Genomic DNA, 26777 nt, shown 5'->3' with positions numbered 1-26777 from the left:
CACTTTGCAATGAGCTGGAGGCCGTACAGTACCGGTCAAAAGTTTGGACACACCTACTCATTGCAAGGTTTTTTCTTTATTTGTACTATTTTCTATATTGTAGAATAATAGTGAAGACATCAAAACTATGAAATAACACATATGGAATCATGTAGTAACCAAATTCTTGCTTATTTGAGCTGCTCTTGCCATAATATGGTCTTTTACCAAATAGGGCTATCTTCTGTGTACCACCCCTACTCAAACACATTAACAAGGAAAGAAATTCCACAAATTAACTTTTAACAAGACACACCTGTTAATTGAATGCATTCCAGGTGACTACCTCATGAAGCTGGTTGAGAGAATGCCAAGCGTGTGCAAAGCTGTCATCAAGGCAAAGGGTGGCTACTTTGAAGTATCTCAAATATAAATATATATTTTGATTTGTTTAACGCTTTTTTGGTTACGACTTGATTCCATATGTGTTATTTCATAGTTTTGATGTCTTCACTATTATTCTACAATGTAGAAAATAGTAAAAATAAAGAAAACCCTTGAAAGAGGAAGTGTGTCCAAACTTTTGACTGGTACTGTATTTAGTTGTTTAAAACTGGAATGCTGTACTACATATTATGAGCATGTCTTACCTTGCCTCAAAGTAGCCTAGCCAAAATCATACCATATCCATGGAGGCAATTATTTTATATAAACTTTCTTTCATTGTCCAGTAGCCATATTAGCAACCCATGCTAGTTATTGCATATTAGATTTCCCCTTTTTTCTAAATTTCAAATGGATATTTTCATCCGCTCGCATGTGCGGTGAGCTTTTGACAACAGTGTTTTCCCACTAATTGCATTAAGGAATGAACATTCGTACGTAGCCTACTTCCTTATGCGCTTTGCTGCGCTTATAATGTGAAGAAATAGTAGTTTATCAACATTTTAAGCTAAACATTCTGATCTGCTGCTTTAAACGCATTGCTTTAAATGATTTTATTTGTTGATGTAGCCTAGACCCACTGGTTGTATGAATTTGGGATCTATCGTCCCACAACTGTCCCAGAGTCTGTTCAGAATAGGCTATTTCTTTCTCGACAATCTGACCAATAGAATAGTTGAAATGTTCTACTATGGGGACAGTAGCTTGACATAGGCTGGTGATGTTGCTGTTCGTTATTGGTGTTGTTGGCACAGGAAAAGTAAATGTGCCAGTTATTCTAACGTCGCATCAAAATTCGGTAAGAAGGACCACACATCGTTGCATCCCCGAGTTGCATGTTCTGTTAATGATTTGCCATCATCTACATGTGATTTCCTTCATCCTGAGTACTGTGGGTGGACACCCTAATCAGGTTACGCGCCCAATGCATTATGGGTCCAGTACATTTCTGAAATGTCCTGTAAATTAAAATGCTGCCTGTCAAATGTCCAGGGCCACGGAAACTCTGAAACTGACGCACGCACGCACGCACACACACACACCATAGCAGGCGATTATGGTGGGAACGCTCTGATGCACAGGAAGCATATCTTACTCCCTGTTACGTCAGTGATATATTCCAGTGACCACTACACACACACACACACACACACACACACACACACAGAGAGAGTCTGTCTTTTCCCCTCCAGCATAGAAGAAAATCAGAGGTTCAGTCTTATCCTTTTAGCATCTCCTCATTTCTCCTGCTCTCAACACAGACACTCACCACAGAACACTATAGACTGTTTATTTATATCCTTTGGAGTTAGGGTTGTTTGCTATGGCTTTCTGTTATAACATTATGTCATAGATAGATAGACTACATGACCAAAAGTATGTGGACTGCTCATCGAACATCTCATTCCAAAAGCATGGGCATTAATATGGAGTTGGTCCCCCCCTTTGCTACTATAACAGACTTTACTCTTCTGGGAAGGATTTCTACTAGATGTTGGAACATTGCTGCGGTGACTTGGTTCCATTCAGCCACAAGACCATTAGTGAGGTCGGGCACTGATGTTCGGCGAGTAGGCCTGGCTCAAAGTTGGCGTTCCAATTCATCCCAAAGGTGTTCGATGGGGTTAAGTTCAGGGCTCTGCTGAAACAGGAAAGGGCCTTCCCCAAACTGTTGCCACAAAGTTGGAAGCATAGAATTGTCTAGAATGTCATTGTATGCCGTAACATTAAGATTAACCCTAACCATAACTATGAAAAACAGCCCCAGACCATCATTCTTCCTCCATCAAACTCGGTAGTGAGTGTTGCAACCGAGGACAGACAATTTGTACGCTCTAAGCGCTTCAGTACCCGGCGGTCCTGTTCTGTGAGCTTGTGTGGCCTACCACTTCACGGCGAGCCATTGTTACTCCTAGACGTTTCCACTTCACAATAACAGCACTTACAGTTGATCGGGGCAACTCTAGCAGGGCTGAAATTTGACGAACTGACTTGTTGGGAAGGTGGCATCCTATGTCGGTGCCACGTTGAAAGTCACTGAGCTCGTCAGTAAGGCCATTCTACTGCCAACGTACACTACCGTTCAAAAGTTTGGGGTCACTTAGAAATGTCCTTGTTTTTGAAAGAAAAGCACATTTTTTGTCCATTAAAATAACATCAAATTTATCAGAAATACAGTGTAGACATTGTTAATGTTGTAAATGACTATTGTAGCTGGAAACGGCAGATTTTTTATGGAATATCTACATAGGCGTACAGAGGCCCATTATCAGCAACCATCACTCCTGTGTTCCAATGGCACGTTGTGTTCGCTAATCCAACTTTATCAGTTTAAAAGGTGAATTGATCATTAGAAAACCCTTTTGCAATTATGTTAGCACAGCTGAAAACTTGTGCAGATTTAAAGAAGCAATACAACTGGCCTTCTTTAGACTAGTTTGTGGGTTCGATTACATGCTCAAAATGGCCAGAAACAAATAACATTCTTCTGAATCTCATCAGTCTATTCTTGTTCTGAGAATTGAAGGCTATTCCATGCGAGAAATTGCCAAGAAACTGAAGATCTCGTACAACGCTGTGTACTACTCCCTTCACAGAACAGCACAAACTGGCTCTAACCAGAATAGAAAGAGGAGTGGGAGGCTCCGGTACACAACTGAGCAACAGGACAAGTACGTTAGCGTGTCTAGTTTGCGAAACAGACGCCTCACAAGTCCTCAACTGGCAGTTTCATTAAATAGCACCCGCAAAACACCAGTCTCAACATCAACAGTGAAGATGCGACTCCATCTCAATTATTTAATCAAACAGCTCGCTTAAAGCATCAGACAAGCTCACTGCATATAGTTTATTTTGTTAAAACACATAAGGTGTGTCTGTAAAACAAACAAATACACGTTAAGAACTTACAACCAGTATCGGTCGACCAATATTTTTTGTCGGGGACAGCCACAGTGTCTACACTAGTATGCCCTTCAGCTGGGAGAGACAAAGGAAACCCTTCTCTCAACTCTCCCCTCCCCCTCTCTCTCCTTGTGCACACTGTGATCAATCAATTCTCTTTATTGCTCTCCCCTTTCTTTTTCTTGCTCTCTCGCTCTCCCTCTTTTTTTCCCCTCTCCATTGCGCTCTCTCCTCTCTCTACCTCTCCCTCATCTCAATTCAATTACATTCAAAGGGCCTTTATTGTTATGGGAAAAGTGTTTACATTGCCATATCAAGTGAAATAAACAAACGTGAGAACACAAAACAATATTAACAAAAAACTATTCGAAATGAAAAGTTAACATTGCTCTCTCTCTCTCTCTCTCTCTCTCTCTCTCTCTCTCTCTCTCTCTCTCTCTCCAGGACAATGAGCTGGAGAAGATCACTAGGAGGTTTACCATTGAGCTGGCCAAGAAAGGCTTCATCGGTAAGCGTGACTGTGTGCCTCACACAGCCTTACGTAGCCAGTTGTCCCCTATGATCCTGTATGCTAATGACTGTGACGTGTTAACTCAAAACACATAGAGATGTCTCTCCCTTACATGTAATAATAGTGATGGGGTAGTAGACCCCTCTTCCAGTCAGTCAGCTCCTCCCCCTTCCTCCCCCCTCTGTCCTCCTGGTGTTGGGGCCCCGTGAACACATGAGAATGTCTCTCGCTACATACCACACCCTGTTTATACCACAGAGAGTCTGGTATTTAGACATGTCTCTCTCTCTGCCATCAGGGTATAGTGGGCATTCAGAAACCTCCAGTCAGCCACTGTACAGTATTAAACATATATTAAGCATATACTGTAGAAACTAACTAGTTGGTGTATATTTAGAATATGTACAAATAGGGTTGCACATTTTGGGGAATATTCAGAGGTGGAAACTTTCTGTGGGAATTAACGGAATTATATGGGAATAAACGGAAATATATGCAAATTATTATTTATACCATTTAAATGTAGATGTTTTTTGCATTGGATATATTTACCATATCATATGGAGACAGAAACATAAACCTTTTACCTTATTATAAGTAGACTTAATTGCAAATGATTAAGCAATTTAGTTTAATTGAACTTTAATTAAATGATTTGACACTTCACATGGGATGATCACCAATGATCCATCGCATCTCCCAAAAACGTTTTCAACATACATCTGTAAAATGATAGTCTAGAAACTAAAGCTTTGGTTGTCTTCCTCTCAGGCTTCCATGTCTTCTCTCTGGACCTCCTCAATGTCCACCTCTTGAACATCAGACTCTGAGGCCTCATCTTCACTGTCACTTTCTAACCTGGTTGAGGATGGCTCGTTGTCAGGCTCAAAAAGCCTCAAATTTGCATGGATGGCCACCAATTTTTCAACCCAAACAAGGACCAGTTGCGCTCTGAGGTGGCTGATGTTGGTGGGATTTGGAGGATGATGGAGGCAACAGGGGAAAGAGTCTCAGATCCTCAAAGTCCCTTCCACCAGGTGGCTGATGAGATGTGTTGGCAAGACTGCCATATTGCATCTCCATCTCAAAGCCCTTGCTTGGTAGTGTACTTCACCAGACTGCCAAGAACCTTGCCCTCATCCAGGCCAAGGTGGCGAGACACGGTAGTGATGACACCATAGGCCTTGTTGATCTCTGCACCAAACAGGATGCTCTTGCCAGTGTACTTGGGGTCCAACATGAACGCTGCAGCATGTATGGGCTTCAGGCAGAAGTCTTCACGCTTTTTGATGCATTTCAGAATTGTAGTTTCCTCTGCTTGGAGCAACAGTGAAGTGGGCAGGGCATTACGGATTTCTTCTCTTACATCTGAAAGCAGAGTCTGAACATCAGACAGGATGGCATTGTCTCCCTCAATCCGTGCAATGGCTACTGCTATAGGTTTCAGGCTGCTTACCACTCTCCCAAAATACATCATCCAGGAGGATCCTCTTGATGGGGCTGTCCATATCGGCAGACTGTGATATGGCCATTTCTTGGAGAGACTCCTTCCCCCCCAGGAGACTGTCAAACATGATGACAACACCACCCCAACGGGTGTTGCTGGACAGCTTCAATGTGGTGTAAATTGCTGCTATATCTTGATGACCCTTCACATACCTAACCATTTCCTTGGCTCTCTTGTAGAGTGTATCCATTGTTTTCAGTACCATGATGTCATTGAGGGGCAGATTCAATGCATGAGCAGCACAGCCAATGGGTGTGATGTGAGGGTAGGACTCCTCCACTTTAGACCAAGAATCCTTCATGTTCACAGCATTGCCTGTTACCAGTGAAAATACCTTCTGTGGTCCAAGGTCATTGATGACTGCCTTCAGCTCATCTGCAATGTTGAGACCGGTGTGTCTGTTGTCACTTGTGTCTGTGCTCTTGTAGAATACTGGTTGAGGGGTGGAGATGATGGAGTTAATTATTCCTTGCCCACGAACATTTGACCACCCATCAGAGATGACTGCAATACAGTCTGCTTTCTCTATGATTTGCTTCACCTTAACTTGAACTCTGCATCCAGCAAATGAGTAGATTAAGCATGTCTGGTTGGAGGGGTGTATGCTGGGCGAAGAACATTCAGAAATCTCTTCCAATACACATTGCCTGTGAGCATCAGAGGTGAACCAGTTGCATACACAGCTCTAGAAAGGCATTCATCAGCATTTCTCTGACTACGTTCCTCCATTGAGTCAAAAAAACGTCTGATTCCAGGAGGACCATGAGCTGTTGCTATTGATAAGGTGTTAGAGTCATCATTTTCACCTCGAATAGAGGTAGAGAGACTTTTGTCAGAGGTTGCTTGTTGTGAGCGCTGAGGGAACTTTATGCACTTGGCCAGATGATTCTGCATCTTTGTTGCATTCTTCACATATGAATTGGCACAGTATTTGCAAATGTACACAGCTTTTCCTTCTACATTAGCTGCAGTGAAATGTCTCCACACCCGTGGCATTTTCCTGTAAAGATTAGGAAAAAATGAGTAAAAAAACAACAAATACAATTCCATGTACAGATAAATAGCTAAGCAATTAGATTAAACAACTCCTTTGTAAGATGATAAATGAAACAGGTGAATTAACACTCTTCAGTTAGCAAGCTAAAACCCACATGGTAGCAAAAACTAACTAGCAGAAATTGTTAAAAAGTTAGAAATGATTTAAACACACTTTGCTGTAGGCTACTATTTACTAGTTAACAAAAAAATTATGTATGTCATATAAAATATATTCACCCCACCCAGTATTGTAATCAAAACTTACCAGAAAGCATGTAGTCCTTGGCTCAGACAGTGTAGTAGTGTGGACTCAATAGCATCTCAATAGTGTGCAAGATCTTGAGAATCAGCTGTACATGTGATGGAAGAGTGCACTGCACATGCAGAAGGTTACATGCAGAGGGTTACTATTCCATTGAATTGCGGATCGTTTAACCAAAATATGTCAGAAGACCTAGAATTGCCTTATGTGATTCCCACAAAAAAGGTTCACTGTTATAAGCTAACCTTTTTGATGAATTTAATCAAAATTCCCCAAAATTCCGGAAATTTACCAGAAAGTTACCAACCCTTTGCAACCCTATGTACATGTATAGAGATGTATTAATACGTTTATCTCAAACATGTGTAGTGTGTGATGGTGTATGTTTGTGAGCAAAAAAAAGCTGTGTGTGTGTATGGGAGAGAAATATGTAGGGTGTGTACATGCTCCCCTTCCTCACATATACCTTCACTCCCCTCCTCCCTTCCCCCTCCTCCCCTTAGGGCCAGGTATTGATGTGCCTGCTCCTGACATGAGCACCGGAGAGAGAGAGATGTCCTGGATCGCTGACACATACGCCAACACCATCGCACACACTGTGAGTTACCGCACACACAACACACACACACACTGATCCCAACACGACCAAAGTCATTATTGTGTAGTGTTTGGCCATTCATTCCCATACTGACCTCAGAGTAACCTGTGACCCTGTGGCCAGTCAGTGCCTCACAGTGTGGTGTGTGTACAGCCCTAATGCCAGGCTGGATACTGGCAGAGGGTTACATATTCCCTACTGAGAGGTGAAAATAGGTACAGGGCATATGTGGTCACTCTTTCTCTGTCTGTATCCCTCCCCCTCTCTCTCTTTTTATCCCTCCAGTTCTCCTTACACTATAGTAGTAAAGACCCTTAGTTGTAGTTGGCAGGGTGTGTAAAGGGAGACGGATTACAACTCACAGGCCCTCTGTGCGTTCCATCTACAAATTACATAGCATAAAAAAAAAAAGCTCATTATGTGATTAGCGAATCCTCACAGAGCCTTGCTCAGGCCGATCCCCTCGAACACTCCATATACAGTGCCTTGGGAAAGTATTCAGACCCTTTGACTTTTTCCATAGTTTGTTACGTTACAGCCTTATTCTAAAATTTATCAAATTGTTTTTATCCCCTCATCAATCTACACACAATACCCCATAACGACAGAACAAAAACAGGTTTTTATGCATTTTTGCTAATACAAAATAATATCACATTTACATAAATATTCAGACCCTTTACGCAGTACTTTGTTGAAGCACCTTTGTCAGCGATTACAGCCTCAAGTTTTCTTGGGTATGACGCTATAAGCTTGGCACACCTGTATTTGGGGAGTTTCTCCCATTCTTCTCTGTAGATCCTCTCAAGCTCTGTCAGGTTGAATGGGGAGCATTACTGCACAGCTATTTTCAGGTCTCTCCAGAGATGTTCGATCGGGTTCAAGTCCGGGCTCTGGCTGGGCCACTCAAGGACATTCAGAGACTTGTCCTGAAGCCACTACTGCGTTGTCTTGGCTGTGTGCTTAGGGTCGTTGTCTTGTTGGAAGGTGAACCTTCGCCCCAGTCAGGTCCTGAGTGCTCTGGAGAAGGTTTTCATTAAGGATCTCTCTGTACTTTGCTCTGTTCAACTTTCCCTCGAACCTGACTAGTCTCCCAGCCCCTGAAAAACATCCCCTCAGCATGATGCTGCCACCACCATGCTTCACCGTAGGGATGGTGCCAGGTTTCCTCCAGACCTGAGTTCAATCTTGGTTTTGTCAGACCAGAGAATATTGTTTCTTATTGTCTGAGAGTCTTTAGGTGCCTTTTGGCAAACTCCAAGCGGGCTGTCATGTGACTTTTATTGAGGAGTGGCTTTCATCTGGCCACTCGGGTTCTTGGTCAGCTCCCTGACTAAGGCCCTTCTCCCCCGATTGCTCAGTTTGGCCAGGCAGCCAGAGCTAGGAAGAGTCTTTATGGTTCCAAACTTCTTCCATTTAAGAATGATGGAGGGCCACTGTGTTCTTGGGGATCTTCAATATTGCAGAATTATTTTGGTACCCTTCCCCAGATCTGTGCATTGCTGTTTCGTAGCTCTACAGACAATTCCTTTGACCTCATGGTTTAGTTTTTGCTCTGACATGCACTGCTAACTGTGCGACCTTATATAGACAGGTGTGTGCCTTTCCAATTAATTTTTTATTTAATTAGGCATGTCAGTTAAGAACAAATTCTTATTTACAATGACGGCTAAACCCTAACCCGGACGTGCGCCGCCCTATGGGACTTCTAATCACGGACGGTTGTGATACAGCCTGGAATTGAACCAGGGTCTGTAGTGATGCCTCTATCACAGAGATGCAGTGCCTTAGACCGCTGTGCCACTCGGGAGCCCAAATCATGTCCAATCAATTGAATTTACCACAGGTGGACTTCAATTAAGTTGTAGTATTTATCTCATGGATAATCAATGGAAACAGGATTCACCTGAGCTCAATTTTGAGTCTCATAGCAAAGGGTCTAAATACTTATGTGAATAAGGTATTTCCGTTTTTTATTTTTAATACATTTTCAAAAATGTCTAAATACCTGTTTTAGAATAAGCCTGTAACGTAACAAAATGTGGAAAAAGTCAATGGGTCTGAATACTTTCCGAAGGCACCGTACTAAAGCAACTGTGCTGCATATCTGGCCACAGGTCAGTATGGGTACTATAGTTCTGTAGTTTTACCACCAGAGCAGTGTGGGTACTGAAGTTCTGTAGTCTGGTCCACAGGGCAGTATGGGTATTGTGGTTCAGTAGTCTGGCCCCAGGGTAGTATGGGTACTCTCATAATTATGCTAAGGTTCTATTTGACAAGTCTGACAAACTGCCAACAGATGTAATCCAATTAAACGTATGCTCTAATGTGTGTGTCTCTGTGTGTGTGTGTCTCTGTGTGTGTGTGTCTCTGTGTGTGTGTGTCTGTGTGTGTGTGTGTGTGTGTCTCTGGGAATGTCTATGTGTGTGCAGGACATCAACGCCCACGCATGTGTGACAGGGAAGCCCATCAGCCAGGGCGGTATCCACGGTCGTATCTCAGCCACCGGTCGTGGAGTGTTCCACGGCATTGAGAACTTCATCAACGAGGCTTCCTACATGAGCATGCTGGGCCTGACCCCCGGCTTCCAGGACAAGACCTTCATCATCCAGGTACACACACCGACACACACACACACACACATACGTGCACGCATATGCACACTACACGCACATACTTTATTTAGACGCCAAACCCACCACTGTGGTGCATGGCCAAAGAGCTCTATTTTCATGTCATCTGACCATAGGACGGGCTCCAATCCAAGTGCCAATGCTGTTTAGCAAACTCCAGGCGTTTACATTTGCTGGATTACATGAAAATGGAGGTCTTTGGCCACGCATGCCAGTGGTGGGTTTGGCGTCTAAATAAGGATGCATATGCAGAAAACAACCCCATACCGACACTCTTAGAATTAGTGGTGACTCGAGGAACCCTGGAGATCCTCAAGGAACCCCTGGAGTTCCTCATGGAACCATTGTTAGTCAGTGGTTCATATTTGCACCTTGGGTTTGTTGAATACTGGAATCTTGAATGGTTTGAGGTAGCAATGGGTTCTAGAAGGAACCCTGGAGTGAAGGCATGGTTTAGTAGGGGCTTGGCTTTTTTTTGACCACCTGCTAGAGTAAATGTAATTCCGGTAATCTGTTCTGTTGTCTTGTCATCTAGATGTTAAGGTTGAACACTGACAGTTTAGTAACTTCAGTGAGCTAACAGAGGTGTATGAGTTTCTCAAATCCCAAATTTGGAATAGTTGCCACTTTATTACTATGTAATCAGCAATATTATTAATATTGTAGTAGAATATGTAATATGTATAAATATTCAAGGAACGTTTTAGGTAGCAGTGTACAAACTTAACATGATTAACAGGAATTATATTTACGCTATCAGGTGTCCAGAAATAACTACCTGAAAGACACACCTCCAATCTCGTAGGCTGCCACCTCCTATATTATTAAAAAGGTTCAAAATGTAACCCCTTCCATCCAAAAAAGATTCCAGTTTGAACCTTTGCGAGGGGTGCCGTGAAGACCATTTCAGAGAGGTTCCTTGAGGAACCTTTTTCAACTGGAAAGGTTCCGCCGGGGTGGCAACCCAAAAATGTTCTTCCAGGCACCTTTACTTCTAAACGTGTACACTAAAATATAGTGGTGAATCTTTGATGTTATGAGGCTATTTTGCTAAATGTATTTGTGTGCTCTAAATATCATCATTTGTACTCCTTGTATAAAAATGTCAGCGTTAGAGCCGTGAACTAATACTAATAAAACATTTACATTTTTTTATTTCACCTTTGTTTAACCAGGTAGGCCAGTTCAGAACAAGTTCTCATTTACAACTGTGACCTGGCCAAGATAAAGCAAAGCAGTGTGACAAAAAACAACAACACAGAGTTACACATGGGATAAACAAAAGTACAGTCAATAACACAATAGAAATATCTGTATACAGTGTGAGCAAATGAAGTAAGCAATAAATAGGCCAATAGTAGCGAAGTAATTACAATTTAGCAAATTAACACTGGAGTGATAGATGTGCAGATGAATACTGGTGTGCAAAAGACCAAAAAAAGTAAATAAAAACAATATGGGGATGATGTAGGTAGTTGGATGGGCTATTTACAGATGGGCTGTGTACAGCTGCAGCGATCGGTAAGCTGCTCAGATAGCTGATTCTTAAAGTTCGTGAGGGAGATATAAGTCTCCAACTTCAGCAATTTTTGCAATTTGTTCCAGTTATTGGCAGCAGAGAACTGGAAGGACAGGCGGCCAAAGCAGGTGTTGACTTTGGGGATGGCCAGTGAGATATACCTGCTGGAGTGCGTTCTACGGGTGGGTGTTGTTATGGTGACCAGTGAGTTGAAATAAGGCGGAGCTTTACCTAGCAAAGACTTAAAGATGACCTGGAGCCAGTGGGTTTGGCGACGAATATGTAGCGAGGGCCAGCCGACGAGAGCATACAGGTTGCAGTGGTGGGTGATATATGGGGCTTTGGTGACAAAACGGATGGCACTGCGATAGACTGCATTCAGGTTGCTGAGTAGAGTGTTGGAGGCTATTTTGTTAATGACATCGCCGAAGTCGAGGATCTGTAGGATAGTCAGTTTTACGAGGGTATGTTTGGCAGTGTGAGTGAAGGAGGCTTTGTTGTGAAATAGGGAGCCGATTCTAGATTTAATTTTGGATTGGAGATGCTTGACATGAGTCTGGAAGGAGAGTTTACAGTCTAGCCCGACACCTAGGTAATTGTAGTTGTCCACATATTCTAAGTCAGAACTGTCCAGAGTAATGATGCTAGTCGGGCGGGCAGGTGCAGGCAGCGATCGGTTGAAGAGCATGCATTTAGTTTTACTAGCATTTAACCTCTCTGGGCTAGCCAGTTGAATCCCGTGGCGCGTTATTCAAATACCTTAGAAATACTATTACTTCAATTTCTCAAACATATGACTATTTTACAGCATTTTAAAGACAAGACTCTCGTTAATCTAACCACACTGTCCGATTTCAAAAAGGCTTTACAACGAAAGCAAAACATTAGATTATGTCAGTAGAGTACCCAGCCAGAAATAATCAGACACCCATTTTTCAAGCTAGCATATAATGTCACATAAACCCAAACCACAGCTAAATGCAGCACTAACCTTTGATGATCTTCATCAGATGACAATCTTAGGACATTATGTTATACAATACATGCATGTCTGTTCAATCAAGTTCATATTTATATCAAAAACCAGCTTTTTACATTAGCAGGTGACTAGCATGTGACTAGCATTCCCACCGAACACTTCCGGTGAATTTACTAAATTACTCACGATAAACGTTCACAAAAAACATAACAATTATTTTAAGAATTATAGATACAGAACTCCTCTATGCACTCGATATGTCCGATTTTAAAATAGCTTTTCGGTGAAAGCACATTTTGCAATATTCTAAGTAGATAGCCCGGCATCACAGGGCTAGCTATTTAGACACCCAGCAAGTTTAGCATTCACCAAAGTCAGATTTACTATAAGAAAAATGTTATTACCTTTGCTGTCTTCGTCAGATTGCACTCCCAGGACTTCTACTTCAATAACAAATGTTGGTTTGGTCCCAAATAATCCATTGTTATATTCAAATAGTGGCGTTTTGTTCGTGCGTTCAAGACACTATCCGAAAGGGTAAATAAGGGTTACGAGCACGGCGCATTTCGTGACAAAAGATTTCTAAATATTCCATTACCGTACTTCGAAGCATGTCAACCGCTGTTTAAAACCTCTTACATCTAGATGTTCCGCTAGCGGAACGTCTGCTCCAATATCCAATGATGGGCGTGGCGCGAAATACAAACTCCTCTAAAATCCGAAAACTTCCATTTTTCAAACATATGACTATTTTACAGCTATTTAAAGACAAGACTCTCGTTAATCTAACCACACTGTCCGATTTCAAAAAGGCTTTACAGCGAAAGCAAAACATTAGATTATGTCAGCAGAGTACCCAGCCAGAAATAATCAGACACCCATTTTTCAAGCTAGCATATAATGTCACAAAAAACAAAACCACAGCTAAATGCAGCACTAACCTTTTGATGATCTTCATCAGATGACACACCTAGGACATTATGTTATACAATACATGCATGTCTGTTCAATCAAGTTCATATTTCTATCAAAAACCAGCTTTTTACATTAGCATGTGACGTTCAGAACTAGCATACCCACCGAAAACTTCCGGGGAATTTACTAACAAGTTACTAAATTACTCACGATAAACGTTCACAAAAAGCATAACAATTATTTTAAGAATTATAGATACAGAACTCCTCTATGCACTCGATATGTCCGATTTTAAAATAGCTTTTCGGATGAAGCACATTTTGCAATATTCTAAGTAGATAGCCCAGCCATCACGGGCTAGCTATTTAGACACCCACCCAGTTTAGCCTTCACCAAAATCACATTTCCTATAAGAAAAATGGTCTTACCTTTCCTGTTCTTCGTCAGAATGCACTCCCAGGACTTCTACTTCAATAACAAATGTTGGTTTGGTCCCAAATAATCCATCGTTATATCCAAACAGCGGCGTTTTGTTCGTGCGTTCTAGACACTATCAGAATGGTAAATCACGGTCGTGCGCATGGCGCAGGATGTGACAAAAAATGTCTAAATATTCCATTACCGTACTTCGAAGCATGTCAACCGCTGTTTAAAATCAATTTTTATGCAATTTATCTCGTAGAAAAGCGATAATATTCCGACCGGGAATCTGCTTGTCTGTAAACTGAGGGAAAAACCGAAAGACGGGGGCGGGGCAGGTCACGAGCCTTTCTCCTCTGATAGACCACTCAGCAAAAGCGCTCGTGTGTTTCAGCCAGGGCTTTGAATTACGTCATTCCTGTTTTTCCCGGGCTCTGAGACCCCATTGGAGACGTGGGAAGTGTCACGTAACAGCAGAGATCCCTTGTAATAGATAGAGAGAATCAACAAGGGCAAGAAATGTTCAGACAGGGTACTTCCTGAACAGAACCTTCTCAGGTTTTTGCCTGCCATATGAGTTCTGTTATACTCACAGACACCATTCAAACAGTTTTAGAAACTTTAGGGTGTTTTCTATCCAAAGCCAATACTTATATGCATATTCTAGTTACTGGGCAGGAGTAGTAACCAGATTAAATCGGGTACGTTTTTTATCCGGCCGTGTAAATACTGCCCCCTAGCCCTAACAGAGCAGTTGGAGGCCACGGAAGGAGTGTTGTAAGGCATTGAAGCTCGTTTGAAGGTTTGTTAACACAGTGTCCAAAGAAGGGCCAGATAAAGTGGTGATCCTAACTGAACTAAGACAGGGAATTTTTACTAGGATTAAATGTCAGGAATTGTGAAAAACGGAGTTTAAATGTATTTAGCTAAGGTGTATGTAACCTTCCGACTTCAACTGTAGGTATTCCTCTTGTCCAGATGGGATAGGGCAGTATGATGGCGATTGCATCGTCTGTGGACCTGTTGGGGCGGTATGCAAACTGAAGTGTGTCTAGGGTGGCAGGTACGGTGAAGTTGATATGATCCTTGACTATTCTCTCAAAGCACTTCACGATGACAGAAGTGAGTGCTATGGGGCGGTAGTCATTTAGTTCAGTTATCTTTGCCTTCTTGGGAATAGGAACAATGGTGGCCATCTTGCAGCATGTGGGGACAGCAGACTGGGATAGGGAGCGATTGAGTATGTCCGTAAACACACCAGCCAGCTGGTCTGCGCATGCTCTGAGGACGCGGCTAGGGATGTCGTCTGGGCCAGCAGTCTTGCGAGGGTTAACACATTTAAATGTCTTCCTCACGTCGGCCACGGAGAAAGAGAGGGGTGGTTGCAGTCCTTGTTAGTGGGCCGTGATGGTTGCACTGTATTATCCTCAAAGCGGGCGAAGAAGGTGTTTAGTTTTTCTGTAAACGAGATGTCGGTGTCCGTGACGTGGCTGGTTTTCTTTTTGTTGTCCGTCATTTCCTGTAGACCCTGCCACAAACGTCTCGTGTCTGAGCCGTTGAATTGTGACTCCACTTCGTCCCTATACCGACATTTCGCTTGTTTGATTGCCTTGCGGAGGGAATAACTACACTGTTTATATTCAGCCATATTCCCATACCTCTTTCCATGGTTAAATGCATTGGTTCGTGCTTTCAGTCCATCCATCCATGGTTTCTGGTTAGGGTAGGTTTTAATAGTCACAGTGGGTACAACATCTCCAATGCACTTCCTTATAAACTCACTCACCAAGTCAGCGTATAGATAGATCGATGTTATTCTCTGAGGCTTCCCGGAACATTTCCCAGTTCGCGTGATCAAAACAATTTTGAAGCGTGGATTATGATTGGTCTGTCACGAGCGTTGTATTGAATAGACCAAGGTGCAGCGTGGATAGTGCTCATTCTTAATTCTTTAATGAATAACACTTTACAAAATAACAAAACGACCAACAGTTCCGTCAGGTACAACAACTAAACGGAAAATAACCACCCACAAAACCCAAAGGAAAACAGGCTGCCTAAGTATGGCTTCCAATCAGAGACAACGAAAGACACCTGCCTCTGATTGGAAACCATACTCGGCCACACATGGAAAACGAAACATAGAAATAGAAAACTACAACAAATTCCCCTAGTATGCATCGCAAATGTTCGAGTAGCAGTGATTGAGTGTATTGCCCGCACGGGTGCTGCAATCAACATGCTGATAGAATTTAGGTAGCCTTGTTCTCAAATGAGCTTTGTTAAAATCCCCAGCTACAATAAATGCAGTCTCAGGATATATGGTTTCCAGTTTACATAGAGTCCAGTGAAGTTCCTTAATTAACCTCTTGGACATACCCTGGGATAGGGGGCGCCACAGCGCATTTTGAAAAAAATGTGTGCCCATTTTCAACGGCCTACTAATCAAACTCAGAAGCTAGGATATGCATATAATTAATACCTGTGGATAGAAAACACCCTAAAGTTTCTAAAACTGTTTGAATGGTGTCTGTGAGTAAAACAGAACTCATATGGCAGTCAAAGCCCCAAGACCGATTGAAACAGGAAGTGGAATTCTGAATTGTGGACTCGACTTCACATCTTTGCCTATTATTCACACTGTGAGCTATCGTTCATTGAGCACGTTCTATTGATTCCACTAGATGTCCTCAGTCTTTACAAAGTGTTTTGAGCCTTCTACTGTCGAAACTGAATGAATGAGACACTGTGGAAATTGGTCACAGTAGGAGGGCCATCACCATTGTGACGTCGGCGGCCCTGTCTACCCCCACCTTTGGAAACGTTTTGAAACACAATACAATCGTCCCCCTCGAATCTTATTGGCTCTCTTGTTGAAACAGGCCCTGAAGATTAATGTTATACAACGTTTGACATGTTTGAACGAACCTAAATGAGGGAAAAAAGTTATTTTTCGAAATTGCTGTCCCGTGGCCGACGGAGCAGTTGGATACAGCCTTCAGACGCGCTAACAACAGCAAGCTAATGGAACATAAAGGATGGACTTTTTCGACCGAAAATAAATTTGTTTAGGACCTGGGATTCCTGGAAGTGCTTTCTGATGAAGACAACTAAAGGTAAGGGATTATTGACAATAGTATACAAGATTAGATGTGATATGCGATTGTTCCAAGATGGCGCCGAGCTAGATTTACCAGCTAATTTTCTGAGTATCGCATCCCCTTTTATCGCAAAGTGTGATTACCCAGTAAAGTTATTTTTAAATCTGGTATGACAGGTGCTTTCAAGAGATATTCATCTATAAATCTTAGAATGACAATATTACATTTTAAAAATGTTTTCGAATAGTAATTTAGTAAATTGTAGCACTGTTTCCCGGGATGCATTTGAGGGAAAATAGTTAGTCAACGTCAGGTGCCGATGTAAAATGCTGTTTTTATATATAAATATGAACTTTATTGAACAAAACTGCATGCATTGTGTAACATGATGTCCTAGGTGTGTCATCTGATGAAGTTTGTAAAAAGTTAGTGCTGCATTTAGCTGTTTTTTGGTTATTTGTGATGCATGTGGTTGGTCGGAAAATTGCTATGTTGCTACTTTTACCATGTACTCCTCTAACATAATCTAATGTTTTGCTTTTCCTGTAAAACCTTTTTGAAATCGGACGACGTGGGTCGAGTCAGGAGAGGTGTATCTATAAAACGATATGAGACAGTCCTATATTTGAAAAAAAATAAATATTAAATTTCGTTATGCTAATGTCGCTAGGAGTTTTTCGCTGGATGTTGATCCCGCTTGCGGGACGAGATGCTCAAGAAGTTTTAAGGGCTGTCGTGGTGTCTGCTTGAGGGTGTATATACACAGCTGTGACGATAACAGACGAGAATTCTGGCATTTGATTGTAAGGAATTCTAGGTCGGGTGAGCAGAAGGACTTGAGTTCCTGTATGATGTTATGATTACACCATGGGTGGTTAATCATGAAGCATACACCCCGCCTTTCTTCTTCCCAGAGAGGTGTTTATCTCTTTCGGAGCGACACATGAAGAAGCCCGGACCTGACTGTACACACACGCAGACGCACACACACATGCAGACACACACACACGCACTTGCAGGCCCCATGGCCTTGGCCTCCTTCCTGGAAGCCTGTCTATAATTACCACCCTTTCCCTGTAATGAGCTGCGGAGGGTGTACGAGAAGGTATGTGTTTGTGTGTAGGTCACTCAGTGTAAGGGTGAATGTACTACAGATTAAGTTAGGATGAAAGTTAATGGCAACAGCAGTAGAGATCTGTTGATATACTCGCATCTCGCCTTGGTGCCTGATGTACAGACTGACTGACTAAACAGAGAGAGGTTGGAGGTGAGGAATGTCTGTTTGTGTGTAGGGGTTGTAGGGAGAGGGGTGAGGTGGAGAGAGCTCACCCTGTGCCCTGCCGATCTGCTGTGTGTGTGTGTGTGTGTGTGTGTGTGTGTGTGTGTGTGTGTGTGTGTGTGTGTGTGTGTGTGTGTGTGTGTGTGTGTGTGTGTGTGTGTGTGTGTGTGTGTGTGTGTGTTTAGGGATAATCGCCACGTGATTCGATTTTCTTGGAGATTTAGTGAGTACGCAGATCTGTGATGTCATCATGTATCTAGCAGATGACAGAGAGAGTTGAGGAAAGGAGTGGTCAGATTTATGCTGCAACAAAGGAGCGGATAACAGAGAGAGACGGAAGTGAGGATAACGGAGAGCTAGACGGAGGAAAGGAGCTGATCTCTGAGTATTTATAGACGTCGGCCACTGCTGCTGTGGACACACACTCCTCTCAACTACAGTATCTATTGTGCAGGGCTTATAGCAGCGTTATATACTCATCATAGTTAAAGCCACATTTCCCAGTTGTACCAGGTTTGGATAATATTTCATATTACCTCGTTTCAGTCCTCTCTCTCTCTGCTTATTTGCTGTTTCAGTTTATTAGCTAGTAATCTGTGGCTGTGGCTTCTGCAGTGACAGAGGGGGGCCACATGGGGGCGCTCGTGTCACGTGTCTGTAGTGGAGCTGAGATCAGGCCTGGTCGGGTGTTTCTGCGCAGGTGGTGGTAGTGATGACGACATAATAATAATGCTCTCGCTCCCTTTCTGTCTTCATCAGGGCTTTGGTAATGTGGGTCTCCACTCCATGCGGTACCTCCACAGGTACGGTGCTAAGTGTGTCGGCATCGCTGAGTATGACGGCAGCATATACAACCCAGAGGGCATTGACCCCAAGCAGCTGGAGGACTACAAACTGGTAAAAAATACTCTCTTACTCTCCTGCATTCTCTCTCTCTCTTCTTCTTTCCGTCTACCCCCCTTCCTCTCTCTTCCTCCCTCTCTTGATCTGAATATGAGCTGGCCAAGAAAGGCTTCCTCTCTCTCTCGTACTTACCTGTGTCTGTACATGTCTGTGCGCAGCAACATGGTACGATCGTAGGTTTCCCCGGGGCTCAGCCATACGAGGGCAGCCTCCTGGAAGCGCAGTGTCACATCCTGATCCCTGCCGCCAGCGAGAAGCAGCTCACACGCAACAATGCCCACAGAATCAAGGCCAAGGTACTACATTACAGACAACACCCCTATCTAAACTACACTATGCACAATACCCTATTTTCCTCTCAAGTTTAAACTACACTACACACAGTCCTCTGCTCTAGCCAGTGTTGTTGTTTGTTCTAGATCATTGCTGAGGGAGCCAATGGCCCAACCACACCCGACGCTGACAAGATCTTCCTAGAGAACAAAGTCATGGTCATCCCTGTAAGAACACACACACACACACACACACACACACACACACACACACACACACACACACACACACATTTGCATGTTAAGGCCGTCATGCACACATTCACAGTGTCTGAAGTTCTCTCATTAACCAATCAAGAAGCTGAAGACTCACTCAACAATCCCAGACAGAGACATTTAGCTGTTTACCCTCCTGTGTGTGTTTCTCCCTCCGCCAGGACATGTACCTGAATGCCGGTGGTGTGACAGTGTCCTACTTTGAATGGCTCAAGAACCTGAACCATGTCAGCTATGGACGTCTCACCTTCAAATACGAGAGAGACTCCAACTACCATCTCCTCAGTAAGTCCTGACCTCTTACCTCTGACCCACAACCTCTCACCTTCCAATACAAGAAAGATTCCTACTACCACCTATATATATTTTTTATTTTATTTATTTAACTAGGCAAGTCAGTTAAAAACAAATTCTTATTTATAATGACGGCCTAGGAACTGTGGGTTAACTGCTTTGTTCATGTGCAGAACGACAGATTTTTACCTTGTCAGCTCGGGGATTTGATCTAGCAACCTTCCGGTTACTTGCCCAACACTCTAACCACTAGGCTACCTGCCACCCCGGTATATAGTACGTCCTGACTCCTGACACTTGTTAAATCAAACTTTATTAGAATTGCATTTAAAAAATCTTGATACATTTTAGAGCGCACATTTTGAAACAAAATAAAACACATATTGCTGGGGAAATTCACAGGGACCACCACCTTTTGCTTTAAGAGCCTTTATCATTGGGAAAATGCTAAACTATAACCAAAGCAAGATAACAATGATTATGAGCACTTATGAATGCATTTTTCATACAAGCTCAATTAAAAACACTAACATTAAAAGGTAGAAGATACAACATTAAAGAAATACATTAAATACATTGGGGGGTAAAAAGTATTTGATCCCCTGCTGATTTTGTACGTTTGCCCACTGATAAAGAAAGGCTCAGTCTATAATTTTAATGGTAGGTTTATTTGAACAGTGAGAGACAGAATAACAACAAAAATATCCAGAAAAACGCATGTCAAAAATGTTAGAAATTGATTTGCATTTTAATGAGGGAAATAAGCATTTGACCCACTCTCAATCAGAAAGATTTCTGGCTCCCAGGTGTCTTTTATACAGGTAACGAGCTGAGATTAGGAGCACACTCTTAAAGGGAGTGCTCCTAACCGCAGCTTGTTACCTGTAAAAAAGACACCTGTCCACAGAAGCAATCAATCAGATTCCAAACTCTCCACCATGGCCAAGACCAAAGAGCTCTCCAAGGATATCAGGGACAAGATTGTAGACCTACACAAGGCTGGAATGGGCTACAAGACCATCGCCAAGCAGCTTGGTGAGAAGGTGACAACATTTGGTGCGATTATTCGCAAATGGAAGAAACACAAAAGAACTGTCAATATCCCTCGGCCTGGGGCTCCATGCAAGATCTCACCTCATGGAGTTGCAATGATCATGAGAACGGTGAGGAATCTGCCCAGAACTCCATGGGAGGATCTTGTCAATGATCTCAAGGCAGCTTGGACCATAGTCACCAAGAAAACAATTGGTAACACACTACGCCGTGAAGGTCTGAAATCCTGCAGCGCCCGCAAGGTCCCCCTGCTCAAGAATACATATACATGCCCGTCTGAAGTTTGCCAATGAACATCTGAATGGTTCAGAGGACAACTGGTGAAAGTGTTGTGGTCAGATGAGACCAAAATGGAGCTCTTTGGCATCAACTCAACTCGCCGTGTTTGGAGGAGGAGGAATGCTGCCTGTGACCCCAACAACACCATCTCCACCGTCAAACATAGAGGTGGAAACATTATGCTTTGGGGGTGTTTTTCTGCTAAGGGGACAGGACAACTTCACCGCATCATTTGACGGGGCCATGTACTGTCAAACCTCTCAGCCAGGGCATTGAAAATGGGTCGTGGATGGGTATTCCAGCATGACAATGACCCAAAACACACGGCCAAGGCAACAAAGGAGTGGCTCAAGAAGAAGCACATTAAGGTCCTGGAGTGGCCTAGCCAGTCTCCAGACCTTAATCCCATAGAAAATCTGTGGAGGGGAGCTGAAGGTTCGAGTTGCCAAACGTCAGCCTCGAAACCTTAATGACTTGGAGAAGATCTGCAAAGAGGAGTGGGACAAAATCCCTCCTGAGATGTGTGCAAACCTGGTTGCCAACTACAAGAAACGTCTGACCTCTGTGATTGCCAACAAGGGTTTTGCCACCAAGTACTAAGTCATGTTTTGGAGAGGGGTCAAATACTTATTTCCCTCATTAAAATGCTAATCATTTTATAACATTTTTGACAAGCGTTTTTCTGGATTTTTTTGTTGTTATTCTGTCTCTCGCTGTTCAAATAAACCTACCATTAAAATTATAGACTGATCATTTCTTTGTAAGTGGGCAAACGTACAAAATCAGCAGGGGATCAAATACTTTTTTCCCCCACTGTACGGTGAGAGGAACAGGCCAAAGCAGGCTTTAGCATAATTGTTAATCAAATTTTACATCCTGTAAAATAATGTTTCTCTTCTGATCTTCCCTGGAATGTTCAGTGCTACCCCTTACCTCCTCCCACCTCTTCCTTTATTTCCCCCTTTATGTCTTCCTGTTTTATGTCCTCGCTCTCTCTTTTCCTCTGCTCTCCTCTTTCCCCCTCCTTCTTCCCAATGCCTAGCTCTGCCATTTTCTCCTCGACAGGCTCACTCGCCTCGACATGCTCTGTCTTCTCGACGCTCTTGACACTCTTTCTCACTCTCTCGCGCAGGGCTGGGAAATCATTTGGGAATATCTTTAACATCTCACGATTACCCTGCACCATGATTGTCCCAGTAGTATAATACACATTTATAGTGCCTGCATCTGTTTTCAGTTGTTTGAAATATTCCTTAGATCTTCTTTCCCACTGTTTTCCCTCAGGATAGTGTTTCAGTACTTCCTCTTCCCATGTAGGACAATTTGCTGTGTAGAAAATGAGGTTGCACGGAGCCATTTTTTTTTCATCACGATATAAAGTCTCTGGATTTTTATGCAAAAATCTTTTTTTTAATTCTTTTTTTTCTTTTTCATCTGTCATCCCCTCAGGGTAAGGGATGAGGGGGGGCAAATTGTTCAGTTGTTTTTCCTCTGCCATTTCTAGATGTGGCAACTAGATTTCCTTTGACTGTTTGTTTGCTACCACCTGTAATAAAGATGAATGTTAATGTATTTATTATCTAGGTCACTCATTAAGAACATATTCTCTTTAAAAAATAGCCCCAGTAAAATATTAGGAGCAGGGCCCTATCTTTCCTTGACTAATGTTGGAAGTCTTTAATCTGTACTCACTCTGGAGCTATGTGTCCGCTTTCTGATCTCGTCTCTCTGTCTGTAGAAGATCTGTGTTCGTTCAGTTCTGAAGCCTTTTCCTCTTCCTTTAACAACCTTGGTGTAGCAGGAGATACAGTACTGTGGTCCTCTCTTGGAAATTGTCTCCGTGTTTTCAGAGTTGTAAGGACAACTGAAAAAATGACCTCAAAAGAAGTGTAACTGGCGATATTTCCGTTGGTCACTCCCGTATATAACGTAGGTTAAGGTGACGTGCCAGATAGAATGACAGATAGATAGCCTTTCTGACGTTGAGGTCTCGACTGAATGAAAACGATATCTGAAATGTGTGAGTGAACACAGATTAAACTTCAGGGATGAATGTTGATCGACTGGATATATTTGAAAATACGATGGTTGCCAATGATCAGGTTACATTGCTACATTGCCATCTAACTATTTATTTCTCTATCCCCACTCTCTTCATCTCCCTCAGTGTCCGTTCAGGAGAGTTTGGAGAGGAAGTTTGGAAAGCAGGGAGGACCGATCCCTGTTGTTCCCACCGCTGACTTCCAGGCCAGAGTCGCTGTGAGTACACACACACACACACACACACACACACACACACACACACACACACACACACACACACACACACACACACACACACACACACACACACACACAACTTATGTGGTGTGGAAATTATGTAGTGTGTTGGCAGTTTGATAACACATATTTCCTTCCTCTCTCCACTCCAGGGTGCTTCTGAGAAGGACATTGTTCACTCTGGGCTGGCCTACACCATGGAGAGATCTGCCAGGGTAAGAGTGTGAGCATGCGTACATGTATGCGTGTGTGTGTGTCTGCGTGTGTTTGTGAGGTTAGTGCCGATGAGTCAGATCCTAGAATGTAATCATATGTTCTCTATGAGACAGACTGTGACAATGCTCCAACCCTGGCCTGAGGCACCTCTCAATCACACCACCATGTGTCTGTTTGTGTTAGTGTGTGTGACTGGTTTTGCCAGTGTGACTGGTTTTGCCAGTGTAACTGGTATCTAACTAGTGTTTGTGTGTTTTGTCCCCCTGCAGCAAATCATGCGTACGGCCAGTAAGTACAACCTGGGTCTGGACCTGCGGACGGCTGCGTACGTCAACGCCATCGAGAAGGTGTTCAAGGTCTACAACGAGGCCGGCATCACCGTCACATAATCACCCTATCAAAGTCAGACCCCTCGCATACTGCCCTGCTATTGGTTCCATCGCCCAATTAGCCTTTAGAACATTTGAGCATTTACATTAGAGATCCCTGCCTCCCCTTCGTACGCGCGCACACACACACACAGACACACATGCACACACACACACAGACACACACACTGACACGTACTGTGTTCTGTGTCCCATGACCTCGCCATATCTCAGTATCATGACGGTAACTCAGTATTTCTGTATCGTTTTGTTTCAGTATTGTCGTTCAATTATTTGTGTATTTTGAAAGGAGCAGGTTGTAGCAGGAAGCTAGCTATGCTGAGAGAGATTTAAGACAACCCCCCCACCCCATTACTATCTGAGTTCAATGTCTGTCTTTTTGTCTTGCTTGACCCTGGTGTTGCCATGGTTTCAGACCACAGCACTGGAGATGCCTTAGCTCTGACGGAGCTCTGTACTAAAGAGACGCACATACACCACTATACTGTACTTAAAGAAAGGAAATAGATTTAATGTTAACTTTAGACTTATACTTTATTTTTAAAAAAGGGATATAGTTTTAAACTTTATAACAGGGAAAGGTGATATCATATGTGTTCCTCAGTTTTCCTCCCAGGGGATACGGGTTAGAGTTCAGGGCCCGTATCCACAAAGCATCTCAGAAAAGGTCCAAGGAATCCTGTTATAACCTGTTTTAAGACACAAAAAAACTCCCAGCTCAGAATAGGTTTGAGGATGATGTTAAGACACTGCTCAGCTGGGACTCCCGAGTGGCGCAGCGGTCTAAGGCACTGCTTGAGGCGTCACTACAGACCTGGGTTCGATCCCAGGCTGTGTCACAACCGGCTGTGACCGGGAGTCCCATAGGGTGGCGCACAATTGGCCCAGCATTGTCCGGGTTAGGGCTTTGATTGGCTCATCACGCTCGACTCCTTGTGGCGGGCCGGGTGCTTGCAGGCTGACTCCGGTTGTCTGTTGAACAGTGTTTCCTCTGACACAGTGGTTAAGCGGGTATGTGTTAAGAGTCCGGTTTGGCAGGTCATGTTTTGGACTCGACCTTCGCCTCTCCTGAGTCCATTGGGGAGTTGCAGCGATGAGACAAGATCAAAATTGGGGAGAAAAAGGGGGTACAATACAACAACAACAAAAAACGCTGCTCAGACACACTCTGAGCCAGGAGTAAAATCAACTCCTAAAAGTTTATCACAGCTGGTAATCATGATGGTTTGAGGTTCTGCAAAGGAAAGATAGTGATGCCGCTCATTGCCATTGTTGTATATGATGGAATAACCAATCACGATGAGGCATTGGCAGCTGTGAACTCTATAGAGCACACACGTACAGTCCATCAAATGTTGTAATGGTAAAACGTTTGATATAATTTTCCCCTGACACAATCACTTTGCTTATTTTTAATTTTTGCCCAATATTTTGGCATGCATAAAAAAATAAAACATGTAATAAAATGTTTATGGTTGTTAAAAGCTTTATATTACCGTTATAGCAGCACACACATTGTCACTCCCGTTTAACAACTCTAAATCGCTTTGGCACAGTAGGCATCAAGTCACTTGCCCATAATGTTGCATACAACATTTGAAAGGTCTGTCATTTTTATTGAACACAATCAGTTTGCATAAGCACTAGATACCTCAGGTTGCACAATTTATAGGGTTGCCCAATTTTTTAACAATGTGAGGTTGCGTTCCAAATGGATAACTTGAAATAACTTGATGTAGGTAATTAAATAATCGAAAGGAAAATGTGTTTATTTATTAGCGTAGTGGTTATGCATATTTAGGCATATCATGGGAAATATGACTTGTGAAATCATTGTCAAAAGGGCAAGAGATACTGTTGCATGTAGGTCTAGATTATTTATGAATTGATGAAATATCAAAACATTCTTTTAAAAACTCAAAAGCAATTGCAAATGACACAGGAACCACTGACTGGCTGCATTTTTCTCTTATCAAGACACCTGCTGGTAATGCTTAACTGGTTAGGGCAGCTCATGAGGTGTCCTAATTATCTGTCAACTTTGTGTGACTCTTATGACTAAAGAGGCTTCATGCATAGTTTTTATTTTCACTCATAATAGTAGGAGTGAAATATCTCTTTTCTCAGCACTTATGACCAATTTTCAACTCTGAGACGCTTTGTTGATACGGGCCCAAGGCTCAGGGTTAGATGTCAGGGGTCATGGTTAGCGTTCTGTGCTAAGGAACACTGGGTTCTACTGTGTTTGGTTGTTAGTAAAGTTCTACACCCTCCTCCACTACATCAGTCTCCTCTACGAGCCCCCCAACCTTCCCTGTCTACTGCTCCTGTCTTGTCCAATCTGACCCTCCTCCAAACCCCTGCCCCACCCAGAGCGAGAGAGTAGAGGAGATACTCAAGGGAACAAACGTTCTCCTTTTACTTCTCCAATAACCCGTTCAAGCCTGCAAATGGAAATTGCTTTTGGAAATGTGTATTTCCTTTTTTTTGGTTGAAAACCAATAAAATGATGACAAAAACAGAAGTGTGGCTTGACTGTGATGTATAAGCGCAGTATGTGAGGTACAGACAGACAGAGACTAGTGCTGAAAGATAGGTGTTTTATTCATGTTTATTCATGTCCTATTAACTTTTATACAGATCTCAGTTACAGTACAGAGACGTGGTTGGTTGAGGGGAAGAAAGGTTTGTGGTTGAGGTATCCAGAGAACTCTTCAGGGGTGAGT

The 26777-nt window shown here is 42.9% G+C and overlaps 1 protein-coding gene and 1 long non-coding RNA gene across 2 annotated transcripts in view; one reads left to right on the top strand and one right to left on the bottom strand.

Moving 5' to 3' along the window:
• Positions 1-26570, top strand: part of LOC115201209 (glutamate dehydrogenase, mitochondrial) — a 37340-nt gene extending 10770 nt beyond the window's left edge. The window contains exons 4-13 of the mRNA XM_029764629.1: positions 3772-3835; positions 7149-7243; positions 9676-9855; positions 18849-18986; positions 19151-19288; positions 19412-19492; positions 19702-19825; positions 23334-23425; positions 23599-23661; positions 23932-26570. Coding sequence (XP_029620489.1) covers positions 3772-3835; positions 7149-7243; positions 9676-9855; positions 18849-18986; positions 19151-19288; positions 19412-19492; positions 19702-19825; positions 23334-23425; positions 23599-23661; positions 23932-24051 — 1095 coding nt within the window. The 3' untranslated portion in view covers positions 24052-26570. The remainder of the gene's footprint in view (positions 1-3771; positions 3836-7148; positions 7244-9675; positions 9856-18848; positions 18987-19150; positions 19289-19411; positions 19493-19701; positions 19826-23333; positions 23426-23598; positions 23662-23931) is intronic.
• Positions 22140-23334, bottom strand: LOC115201210 (uncharacterized). Its single transcript, XR_003879707.1, has 2 exons — positions 22859-23334; positions 22140-22712 (listed from the first exon to the last, which is right to left on the bottom strand). It is a non-coding gene; the product is annotated as an uncharacterized LOC115201210 (long non-coding RNA).
• Positions 26571-26777: the final 207 nt, after the last annotated feature.

This window comes from Salmo trutta, chromosome 10 (genome assembly GCF_901001165.1).
Source record: "Salmo trutta chromosome 10, fSalTru1.1, whole genome shotgun sequence".
Taxonomy (NCBI): Eukaryota; Metazoa; Chordata; class Actinopteri; order Salmoniformes; family Salmonidae; genus Salmo; species Salmo trutta.
Note: the sequence above shows the minus strand (reverse complement) of the source record. Positions and strands in the feature narration are given on the sequence as shown.